At 36.4% G+C, this 12,886-nt stretch overlaps 2 protein-coding genes across 2 annotated transcripts; both read left to right on the forward strand.

Annotated features, from left to right (window-relative positions):
* Positions 1-2,465: 2,465 nt before the first annotated feature.
* LOC131049771 (replication protein A 70 kDa DNA-binding subunit A-like) lies at positions 2,466-3,464 on the forward strand. The gene has a single exon (XM_057983839.2). It carries the CDS (start codon positions 2,466-2,468, stop codon positions 3,462-3,464), a length of 999 nt encoding a protein of 332 aa, XP_057839822.2.
* A 5,795-nt stretch (positions 3,465-9,259) lies between these two features.
* LOC131049770 (uncharacterized) lies at positions 9,260-11,551 on the forward strand. Its single transcript, XM_057983838.2, has one exon. The coding sequence runs from the start codon at positions 9,260-9,262 to the stop codon at positions 11,549-11,551; it is 2,292 nt and encodes a 763-aa protein (XP_057839821.2).
* Positions 11,552-12,886: the final 1,335 nt, after the last annotated feature.

Raw genomic sequence — 12,886 nt, forward strand, 5'->3', positions numbered from 1 at the left:
GCAATCTGCGAGGAGTTGTTTGACACATCAAGGCATCAAATGACATTTATACGCATTGATTACTGGGTTTTGCCATCCTTTTTTACTTCTTGCACTAAGCTCTGCTATTCATTTGTTTCTTTGGTTTGCTTCAAACAAAAGAGATTACAATGGAAGCTCCACGACTTCTGTTGGGTTCCTCCATCTAACTTGCCCATCCTAGAGAACGTTTTATGGCAAGAGAATTATATTGCTCTGCTTGCTGCCTCCTTTGCGAACTGCTATCCCAAAAAAAACTGGCTGTCTATTGTGTCCTCCTGCTCATTCTTCAATCCACCCAATAAAAACCGGTCATAATCAGGCATTTTCCCTTCGTCTTCTAGTCATAATCAGGCGTTTTGCCTTCATCTTGTATGCTTTGTGCTTTCTTTCACAACATTTGTTCGATGCTTAGGTTGATGACAACTGCGTAGAATAGGGAACACATATCATTGCAGCGGTCTTTGCAGTTTAGCTGTTGCACATATGCTCATTTCTGCATCCATATATCTATATAATCAGCCATTTTCGCTTCATCTTCTATGCTTTGTGCTTTCTTTCACAACATTTGTTCGATGCTTAGGTTGATGGCAACTACGTAGGATGGGGGACAGATATCATTGCAGCGGTCTTTGCAGTTTAACCGTTGCACATATACTCATGTCCACATCCATATATATGTGTGTGTGTGTGTGTGTGTGTGTGTGTGTGTGTGTGTGTGTGTGTGTGTGTGTGTGTGTGTGTGTGTGCGTGTGTGTGTGTGTGTGTGTGTGTGTGTGTGTGTGTGTGTTTGTGTATATGAAAACAGTTCAAAATATTTGTATAAAGATTAATTCGAAGAAGTTAGCATTGCCATGATTTAAACTTTAATTTCCCTATATAAATATGGAAAAGATGGCAAGAAAGCACATATAGAATTGCATTTTAAATAGAAAAGAAAATCTATACATATTTACATTGCCATTAAAATTGTGGAGATATGTTTATGTTTACAAATCATAAAATATAAAGCTCTTATATGTTTCTACTATTGTTTGAATGGAATTTTAAACAACGGATATCAATCAACCATAATTGGATAGAATTATGTTTATTTAGGTTCAATACTGGACTACACTACACATGTTTATGAAGAGAAGTGAATGTTAGTTCTTGGAAAATGAGCTTAAGTGTATTTTCCCCTGATCATCTTGAAAGAAAACCACTAAATCATTTTTCTATTTCCAAGCCAAAAGTGAACAGATTGGAGAGTGGAGACTTGAAAATTGTGGGTATTTATATATATATATACACATGTATAATTTCCATATATATTGATCTCAATATTTATGTATGTTGATTTTTCATGTTGCGCTTTCCTTTCAACGTCTTATTTCAATATGTTGTTCAACCTTTCTTTGTGCTGCTTATTTTCCTATAGGCATTCTCTACTCTGACAAAAGATCCCTTCCTCCATTTGTGAAGAGCATCAAGCAATATGTCATCGTCTACTTGCTCTACTGGTCCACCAGAACAACCTCCCCCAAATGCTACGGTAAGATAATCCATTCTATGTTGTTGCACATTTAAAGATATGAGCATTCTTTTTGATGTTTCCCCTGCACAAAAAAACATCGCTTGTCTGCATGTCTCATTCCATCCATTTAGTTGTCATCGTTCCCATGTTTCACATTCTGTGCATATATTCTATCCATCCATTGACCAAAAGAAAAAAAAAAACTCAAACACATTGCCTTATAGAAATATAGAATGACACATCCTTTTAATTAAAACTGCTTTGCTCCCTTCTAATACGATTGCCATTCTATTAACTTGTTGCATGAATAAATATATAGTATGTCAACAAATTGAATATATATATATATATATATATATATATATCTTGCCAAGCATACTTTTCTTTTATTGTGTCTGCATTGCTACTATCAAGCTTCCTTCCTCTAAAAAAACAACCTTGTTCTCCTCTCCTTGTAGGGACCTGTCGATCCCCTTGAGCTTACCCCATATGCAATCTGATCTATTAATGCAGGAGATGATATCCCTCCACCATTGTTGCAGCTTCTATCATTTGAAAAAATCATTGGTGATCCAAATGACAATGACAGATACAAACTTGTCTTGTCAGATGGCACATATATGCAAGTGGCCATTTTGCCAACCAAGTATGTTGACTTGTTGCATGCAGAGATGTTGAAAATAGGCTCTGTTCTTTTGTTGACGAAATATACTTGTCGATACATTTGGAACACAAGGTACCTTCTATAATGTGTTCCCCCCTCATTTATGTGAACCTCTTTCTATGCTATTTACAAACATATATCCCACAGTTGAGCATACCTCCTTCTCACTTTTACAGGGCCATCATTGTATTCACTCTTGATGTGAAAAAAACAGATTACTATTTGCTTGGCAAACCTTGATACCTCTTCAAGGAACAAGAAGAGCAAATGTTGGGTCGAGAAACCCCGCCACCCACTAAACTTGCTCTTAAATTCGGTGCAGATTTGCCTTCCCCACAAAATGGTCCTTTTGAAAATATCAGCCCTATTAAAAGCTTGAACCCTTACCAAAACAATTGGACCATAAAAGGTTGCGTAACAAATAAGAGGAAGATGCATAAATATAACACACCAAAACGCAATGGGCAGGTTTTTAGTTTTGATATTATAGACGAAGAGGGTTGTGAAATTAGAATCACTTCCTTTGACGAAATTGTTGAATTACACTATCATCGAATCGAGCAAGGAGCTTCATATGTTCTGTCCAAAGGTACAGTGAAAGATGCAAACAAGGTGTACAATAAACTTAACAGCCAGCTTGAGATTATCTTGACTGAAACTTCAGTTTTGAAGCGTTGTGTCCCTGATGCTGTTGGGCCTGATAAAAAAACCCGCTTCACCCCTATTGATGAACTTCTCACCACTACCAACAATACTTTGATTGATGTTATTGGTGTTGTTGTCAATGTCAGAGAGATCTCTGTAATTCGTAGAAAGGATGGCTCTGTTGTAAACAAGAGAATAGTAAAAATAAATGATATGTCAACTTTGACAATAGATGTTAACCTTTGGGGCCCATCCTCAAAACAACTAGGCAATGACTTAAAGAATATGCATACATTTGGAACATTTGTCATCCTTGCTGTTCAAAATGCAAGGGTTGGTTATTTCAATGGAAAAGTCATAAATGCATCAGCGTCCACAGCTTTTGAAATCAACCCTTCTATTCCTGAAGCTGAGCCCCTCCGTTTAAGAGGCCCTATCCAACAAAGCCTTAATCCACATCCTTCAGCTCTCCATCACAAAAATAACCAGTATCAAAGAATGTCAATTGCATCCATCCTGCAGCACCTTAGCGTTATGTCTGAAGCCATTGAGACTACTATTACAGCTGTGTTGCGCTTCATAAAGGAAGACCCCTTTTACTATACAGCTTGCCCATTGTAATTCAATGGAAAAGAATGTAAAAAAAAATGTGCTAAATTAGCCGAGAATTTGTGGTCCTGCCCTAGGTGTCAAACATAATTCCCTGAATGTAACTACAAATACCTCCTCCAGATGAAACTACAAGATCATACAGGCACTATTTGGGCTAATGCATTTGACAACGTTGGCACAGAACTCTTCTCTCTGTCTGCAAAGGAACTATACATGTTACAATATGACTTGACAATAGAAAAAACACCTCACAGCATACTCAAAAAAGCTATGTTCAAGCACTATACCTTTACAGCTTTAGTGTCTACTGACACATTCAACTCTGAGCGCAGGATCAAAGTCACAATCGACAAAATGCAAAGACTCGATTTCAAAGCTGAGTCCACCTGCCTGCTTGCAAAAATTGCCCAAATGCATGCAGTCACATGACTCTATCCTGTCAGCAACCAAAAGAAGAAGACTCCTCTATCTCTGCATACACTATACAAATCTTGTTTTTTTGACATTTAGACACAATTTCACAATGTTTTGCTCGGCCACAATTGCTTGCAATCATTTCAAACATTGAACCGCTACATATAACCGTATATTATTGTTTTGTTGTTTTCCATTTTGAGATGGCTTGTTCAATCATTTAACTAATATGTTTTTCTGCCAATGAAGGATGCGAATTACTATGCCTCCTTTTATTCAAAAAGCACTACAAACATATGATGCCTTTATATTTCAGCGTTTTGTATACATAAACACATCTCCACACTTTTGATCGCAATGTACATGTCTATGAATTTTCTTTTCTATTCAAATTGCAATTCTATGTACGTTCTCTTATTAGTTGTTTCACATTTACATAACAAAATTTAAGTTCAAATCATGTCTGCATTCCCTACTTCAAATTAATGTTTATTTGTTTCCATTTATGTATTTGCATTAACACAAACACACACATATATATATGGTTATGCATCTGCTGTATATGCATATGTGCATATACATATACATAAATGTATGTCCTGCCCTGCATAAGGGTCTACATATGCACCTATGTAAGTTTGTACTGCTCTGAACTGCACATAAGTATCTCTCTATTCCACATTTGCATAACAGAATTAAACTCCAACCCATGACACTGCGACCTGCTTCATATGAATCTTTATATCATTATATTATTCTATTTACATATGCACAAACACACTTTTATATATGGATGTTCATCTCAGTATATATGCATGTGTGCATATATATATATATATATATATATATATATATATATATATATATATGTCGATGCTTTTCTTTACATAAATGTGTGCATATACAGATATGTAAGTATATACTGTTGTGGACTGCATATACATGTCTGTTTATCCATTCACATATATATATATACATCTGTGTGTATACATTTACATAGAGATGCTCGACTGCCTATGTGTTTCCATACCCACACATATGACTATGCATTGCTTTTTACCACAATATATTTATATACATACATATGCTGCACTCCCCTTCATGTTTAGCCAACAAAGGACGGTGGAGAACCACTACATAGCAACTGGGATTCTCCCACCTCAACCATCTTTGCTGCCTTTCATGCATATAACACCACATGTTTTCCCATCATACACTTTTGTTTTATACTGCCTTTCAAGCATACTTCATTGGAGTTTTGCATTGTTATTTACATTTCCTTAACAAATCAACATCTATGTTATGTATTTTCCCAAAACAAGAAAATAATTCCATGTTTTTTTCCTTTCTTTATATAAATATTGGATCCTAAACTCTACCTCTTCTACCTTCTTCACAAAAATACCATTCTACATATATATCTATCTCTTTGTACACACACACACACACACACACACATACAAGCACACTAACAAAGACATCCACCCACACAGACACACAGACACACACACACACAATACACATACATATATATATATATCAATATATATATGTATGTCTATATCTGTGTTTATTTATATACATATGTATATATCCATATACATATATACTTTAACACCTAAGTATATATCTATATGTGCTTATACATATACATATATGTATCTCTTCCTCTAGATAGGTATCTATGTTCATCTCAGTATATATATATATATATGTTTCTCTCCATTATTGTATGCATATGCACATATGTAAGTATATCCTGCTTTGGACTGCATATATCTGTCTGTATATCCATATATATATATATATATATATATATATATGTATGTATACAAGTATATATGCCTTTGTGTGTATGCATTTACATAGAGATGCTACACTCTCTGTGTGTTTCCATATTCACACATATGCCTATATATTTTTGTTTGCTACATATATATTTATATACATATGTAAGTATATCTTGCTTTCAACTGCATATATAAATATATATATATATATATATATATATATATATATATATATATATATATATATATATATATATATATATATATATATGCAGGTATATATGCCTCTGTGTGTATGCATTTACATAGAGATGCTACACTCTCTGTGTGTTTCCATATTCACACATATGCCTATATATCTTTCTTTGCTACATATATATTTATATACATATGTAAGTGTATCTTGGTTTCGACTGCATATATGTGTATGTATATCCATTTATATATAAATATATGTATATATATATCTATACATATGCAGGTATATATGCCTCTGTGTCTATGCACTTGCATAGAGATGCTGCACTCTCTATGTATTTCCATATTCACACATATGCCTATATATTTTTGTTTGCTGCATATATATTTATATACATGCATATCTTGCAATCCCCTTTGCCTTCAACCGGCGGAGAAGGGTGGAGAACCATTGGAAGGGAATTGGGGTTCTACCGGTTGCACCGTTTTCACTACCTTTCATGGATATGACAGCACATGTTTCCTACCATCATGCACTTTTGTTATATACTGCCTTGCAAGCATCCTTCATGTCACTTCTACATTATTATTCATCTGTATATCCATATATATATATATATGCCTTTGTGTGTATGCATTTACATAGAGATGCTACACTCTCTATGTATTTCCATATTCACACATATGCCTATATATTTTTGTTTGCTACATATATATTTATATACATATGTAAGTATATCCTAGTTTCGACTGCATATATGTGTATGTATATATATATATATATATATATATATATATGTATGTATGTATGTATGTATGTATGTATGTATGTATGTATGTATGTATGTATGCAGGTATATATGCCTTTGTGTGTATGCACTTGCATAGAGATGTTGCATTCTCTGTGTGTTTCCATATTCACACATATGCCTATATATTTTTGTTTGCTGCATATATATTTATATACATGCATATCTTGCAATCCCCTTTGCCTTCAACTGGCGAAGGAGGGTGGAGAACCATTTGAAGGGAATTGGGGTTCTACCGGCTGCACCGTTTTCACTACCTTTCATGGATATGACAACACATGTTTCCTACCATCATGCACTTTTGTTATATATTGCCTTGCAAGCATCCTTCATGCCGCTTCTACATTATTATTCGTCTGTATATCCATTTATATATATATATATATATATATATATGTATGTATGTATACAAGTATATATACCTTTGTGTGTATGAATTTACATAGAGATGCTACACTCTCTGTGTGTTTCCATATTCACACATATGCCTATATATTTTTGTTTGCTACATATATATTTATATACATATGTAAGTATATCCTGGTTTCGACTGCATATATGTGTGTATATATATATATATATATATATATATATATATATATATATATATATATATATATATATGCAGGTATATATGCCTCTGTGTGTATGCACTTGCATAGAGATGCTGCACTCTCTGTGTATTTCCATATTCACACATATGCCTATATATTTTTGTTTGTTGCATATATATTTATATACATTCATATCTTGCAATCTCTTTTGCCTTTAGCCGGCGGAGGAGGGTGGAGAACCATTGGAAGGGAATTGGGGTTCTACCGGCTGCATCATTTTGACTACCTTTCATGGATATGACAACACATGTTTCCTACCATTGGAAGCCACCTGGGGTTCTTCCAATTTAAAGCCCTGCATTCCATTTCGCATTCTTTCTGCATACATATCCTCCCAACCATTTGTGCCACACAATTAATACACCTCCACTTCTTCTTTTCGTCTTATACCTTCTCATTCTAACAAACCACTACTCTTGTATTTCTCTCAGATCTCCAGCGCACTTGCTCCACAAATGTCAGATTTGCAAAGGGCTAGAAAGAAAGAACAAAATAGGATATACTATGCAAAACATAAAGAAGAAATTTCATTAAGGCGGTGAAACAAATGCCTTCATCGTAACATTGATACCAATGTTTTGCAACCATTGCCAACCCTGGTTGCATCTCTCTCTTCAACCATCCCCACCCCTCACATACCGCTGCCCTCTTCTGAACCCCATCCATCAACTGTGCTCCAACCACATTCAAGTCAACCCACCCAATCTGCTGCACAATCCAGCCAACCCCACATGCAACCGTTGCCAATTAATCTGCAAACAAATGCTACATCTAATGCTACAACAACACCAATCTCAGAAAATCTTAAATCTTCTGCATTTACAACTGCACTAGCTTCTTTCCGAGCAAGGATTGACAACTTGTCGCATCTACAGATATGTACAATCTACAAAGAGAAGTATGTTGGCATGCATGTCAAGTTAACTCAGCCTGCTATCATTTGCACAAGATGTTATAATGAAAAGGGTGTTCACAGATTCTCTATTGCAAACAATATGGACCCTGGCGAACAACCCTTCATTTTAAAACGGCTCTCACAAGTAGAACAGATGCTTATAGCAAGGGTTGCTCCTGTTTTGCAAGTAAGCCATGCCAGAGGTGGTCAATACAAATATACAGGGCACACCATTAATTTTCCACAAGACATTTTAGAAATAGCAACTACTTTGCCCCGCAAATTCCAACATTTGGAAGTTGTGATTATTCGAAGGACAAATCTTGAAGGAAAACAATATGATTGTTATGTCAACAAGTTCCATGTTATGGACACATTGCATTACAAAATTCAACATGACCAATACTACAGTGATGTTATCATTGATGATGCAGCTGTTGATTTATTGCCAGAAACATCTACCGATATATCTGAATTCTTGCATGTCCTTCCAAATTCCTTTGATTTGCAACCACCTTCGCCAACACAAGAGCAACTCTCTAATGATGATGAAGTTGAATTGCAGACCACATCATCATTCATCCCAAAACTGCCATGTTCAGCCCCTGAACTAGATGCCATTAAAAAGATATTACACCTTCATATGGATGATCAAAATGTTGCACCTTGGCCTGAAATAAGTTCCTCACCCATTAATGAATACAACATTGAAGGTTTGTTTACTATGGCTTTCCCAACATTGTTCCCAAGTGGATCCGCACTGCCACTCCAACCAAGGACAAAACATGTCCACTTGCATGAATATGCTTTGCACTTGATAAGATATCATGACCAAAGGTTTGGACAACATGTTAGGTTCAAATATTATCTTTACAATCTACTTATGAGACACCGTTCCCAACAAACAGCTTCAGTTTTCCTACGCACCAACTTAGAAAACTCCATCCCAACTACTTTACAAGCTTTGCGTGAACAGCTCCAGTCCACACCATCCGATCAATTGCCAAACCAATTAATGCGTTTTGTAGCTTCTTTGTGAGGTACAAGAGCTTATTGGGAAAGATCACGCAAGGATCTCACTGCAATGATACACCAATTGGGAGCACCTACATTATTCTTCACATTAAGTGCAGCTGATACCAAATGGCCAGAACTACATAAATTGTTTCCACCTAACTTGTCTCCAGAATTCCAATCCACGAAGAAGCAATTTATACAAAACATTGTCCACAATCCACATGTCACAACATTGTTTTTGCATTTTAGATTCACAATATTCTGTGAGGAGATTATTGACAAGCTTTTCAAAGCTAAAGACCATTGGTACAGGTACGAATGGCAACATCGTGGGTCCGCACATATACATGGCTTCTTGTGGTTACCAAATGCTCTTGATATGGACAAAGTAGACTGGTCTAACCATGAAGTTGTCCAATCAGCTAATTCCTTTTTTGACAGGTATGTCACAACATGGAATCCTTGCAACCAAATTGGCCAAGCCAACAGACTGCACACTGCTTCACTCTTTGATCCCTGCATGGCTGATACAAACCAAATTCTATCCACTGACCCTCTCTCTAACTATGAGGAACTCGTCAATGTTGTTCAGCGACATACAAAATGTTTTGCCCACACTTGCTTAAAAAAAAAAGGCTCAACCCTCCATTGTCACTACAAAGCACCTTGGCTCGAGCAAGATTTTTCAACACTAATTGTTGATACTGCCAACAACCCATCACATGAACCAGCAAGAAATGACAGTCATTTGAACATTCACAATCCAATCATGCTTGCAATATGGCGTGCAAATATTGATTGCCAGCTCGTTTGTTCCAAAATGGCTGTCATACAATATATCTCTAAATATGCTGCAAAAACAGAACAAAAGTTAGTAGGCTATGTTGACATCCTAAAGAAAATAGTTGCTACAACTAATACGCAAGATACCATCTTGCTGACATACCAAAAATTCATGATGGGGATAGTTGCTGATCGTGACATCAGTGCACAAGAAACTTGCCATATGTTGCAAAAACTCCCATTGATAAGTTGTAGCCGATATTTTGTCTCCCTTAATGTCAATAGAAAGGCCCTCCATCGAATTGTTGAACAAAATGACAATGCCGAACTTTCCAAATCTTATATTTCTGCTTATATGGAAAGACCTATTGAATTGGAAAGCATCTCGTTGATACAATCAGCACAACAATTTTCATACAACACCCAATGGAAAAAGCATCAATGGCAAAAACTCCAAAAACAAGCAATTGTCAATGTCTACCCGTATTTTAAAACCTCTCCACCTGAGGTTGATGACAACTTTGAAGCCTACTGTTGGAGTGAGCTTCTCTTATACAAACCATTTCACAATATTCCAACAGATATAGGTACATCACCTGCTCAAATCATTGCAAATTGGAAGCTATTGTACATACATGGTTACACACATTGGCATATTTATGGAATAGAACATGAATGCAGAACTGAAAATGACATCGACTTTGATGGTGATACTTTCTTATATTCACACAATGAAGACCAATATGAATGGGAATACCTTTCCCAAATGGGTGCTTCAAACAAAATCAATGTAAATGATCTCCAAATGCTGGGTAGACACGATTACGATATTAACTTTGATTGGCATGCCCCTTATCCCACTGATCCACTTCATCATACTGCTGTTACCTTCATTTCCACTAATAAAATAAATTGCCAGCCTAGCATTCTCCAGCCAGCTTCTCCTCCCACTACTTCATTCCCCTTAGCATCAAAACAAAAAATTGCACTTGAACTCATTCTTGCCCATTATGCATCTCCTGGAACCCCGCCTCCACTCCATATGCTTATACAAGGCACTGCAGGCACTGGTAAATCATATTTGATACAATACATTAGAAATAGACTTAACCTTTCCACAAATATACAACTCAATCCTTTGCTTGTGCTTGCCCCAACCGACGTTTCTGCATATAATATCCAAGCAACAACTATTCATGCTGCCCTGTGCATCCCCCTTAGAGATATGCAACCTTTAACAGGACAGTCTTTGATGCTCTTCCAAGAACAATACAAACACTTACAATATATACTAATTGATGAGATGAGCTTTTTGGGTCCTAAATTGCTTTTGAAAATTGACAACAAATTACGTCAGGCATTCCCTCGCCAGCAACGCGAACCATTTGGAGGCCTCTCAATCATCCTTGTAGGCGACCTCAACCAACTACCTCCAGTGATGGACAAGCCTTTGTATGCCTCGCATTCTACAACCCTTGCATTATGGCGCTCCTTTCAAACTGTTGTTACCTTAGATACAAGTTTCCGACAACAAGGTGCCTCAAACATCCAACAACAATTTTGTGCTATCTTGTAAAACATTAGAAATGCCAATCCACTCCAAACAGATTGGGAAGCTCTTATGTCTCGATCCTCTTCCAAACTGCCTATAGATCATAACAAGCACTTTGACAATTCAATTCATTTGTTTGCAACAAATGCATCTGTCAAACACCACAATACTAAAATGTTAAAACAATTACACTTACCTGTTGCAAGATGTCTCGCCCAAAATTCAAGGCAAACAAACCCTGAATATAATAATGATGAGCAACTTCCTTCAGAATTGCTCCTCTCCCTTAATGAACAAGTTATGTTGATTGCTAATCTATGGATACAAGCTGGTTTGGTCAATGGATCATTAGGACAAATCATATCCATTATCTATGATACAGATTCTAGACCTCCTGACTTGCGAAAGTATGTGGTCGTTGAATTCAAAAATTATTCAGGCCCTCATTGGGACAATGCAAATCCAAAATTTGTCCCTATACCACCTATCACTCGAGGCAGCCACACCCAGTTCCCCCTTGCAATGGCTTGGGTCCTTACTATTCACAAATCCCAAGGCCTCACTTTGGACAAAGCAACAGTCGACATTGGCAAGGCTGGAAAACAAGGGCTGACCTTCACTGCACTGTCACAAGTGAAGTCTCTTCATGATCTAAGAATAGAGCCACCTTTCAGTTTTGAAATATATTCAAAATTACAAAGCAATGCTTATACAGCTATGAGGAAAAAAGAGGAAAATAGATTGTCTGCTCTCTCCATTCAGATATTTGCATCACCTCCCCACCAACAACTCTAATATCCTACAACATCAGGTATGTCACTCCACCAAATTCCTACCACTCCACCCTTTTACTTTTGGGTTTCTCCACTCTCCTTGTTACTTGTATAAATTTGGTTTCATAACATCGATTGTTTTCTTGCAGGTGCCATTTCCCCTATTCGTCCACACCTTGTTGTTCGCTGCATGCACCCACATTGTAGGCTTCTCTTCCTCCACCTTCCCCATTCCGCCATTACACCCCTGGTAACAATATATCTATCAACAACTCTTGCTCTGGTCATTTTCATTTTGAAAAATATACTTTGCTACTCTTTGCACCTATAATATACTACTTAATATGAACTCCCCATCACTGCACTTCCTTGCACTGGTTAACTTTGTTACAACATAATTGCATTGCAACTAACACCTCTTCCACCTGCACCGCATTCTATATTTTATTTACAGTTTTGTCTAAAACACTTTTACATACATTAATACTAACTTTCCATGTCTCTTTCACATTTAGCTTCATTCTCATTAAATACAACTTCAATTGTTTGTTGTTACCTCCTTTGCTATACTCAATCTACTAAGATA

The sequence above is a fragment of the Cryptomeria japonica genome, chromosome 5, assembly GCF_030272615.1.
Source record: "Cryptomeria japonica chromosome 5, Sugi_1.0, whole genome shotgun sequence".
Taxonomy (NCBI): Eukaryota; Viridiplantae; Streptophyta; class Pinopsida; order Cupressales; family Cupressaceae; genus Cryptomeria; species Cryptomeria japonica.

Coding starts and splice junctions, on each gene's coding strand:
- LOC131049771 (XM_057983839.2), top strand. CDS start 2,466: ATGTTGGGTCGAGAAACCCCGCCACCCACTAAACTTGCTCTTAAATTC.
- LOC131049770 (XM_057983838.2), top strand. CDS start 9,260: ATGATACACCAATTGGGAGCACCTACATTATTCTTCACATTAAGTGCA.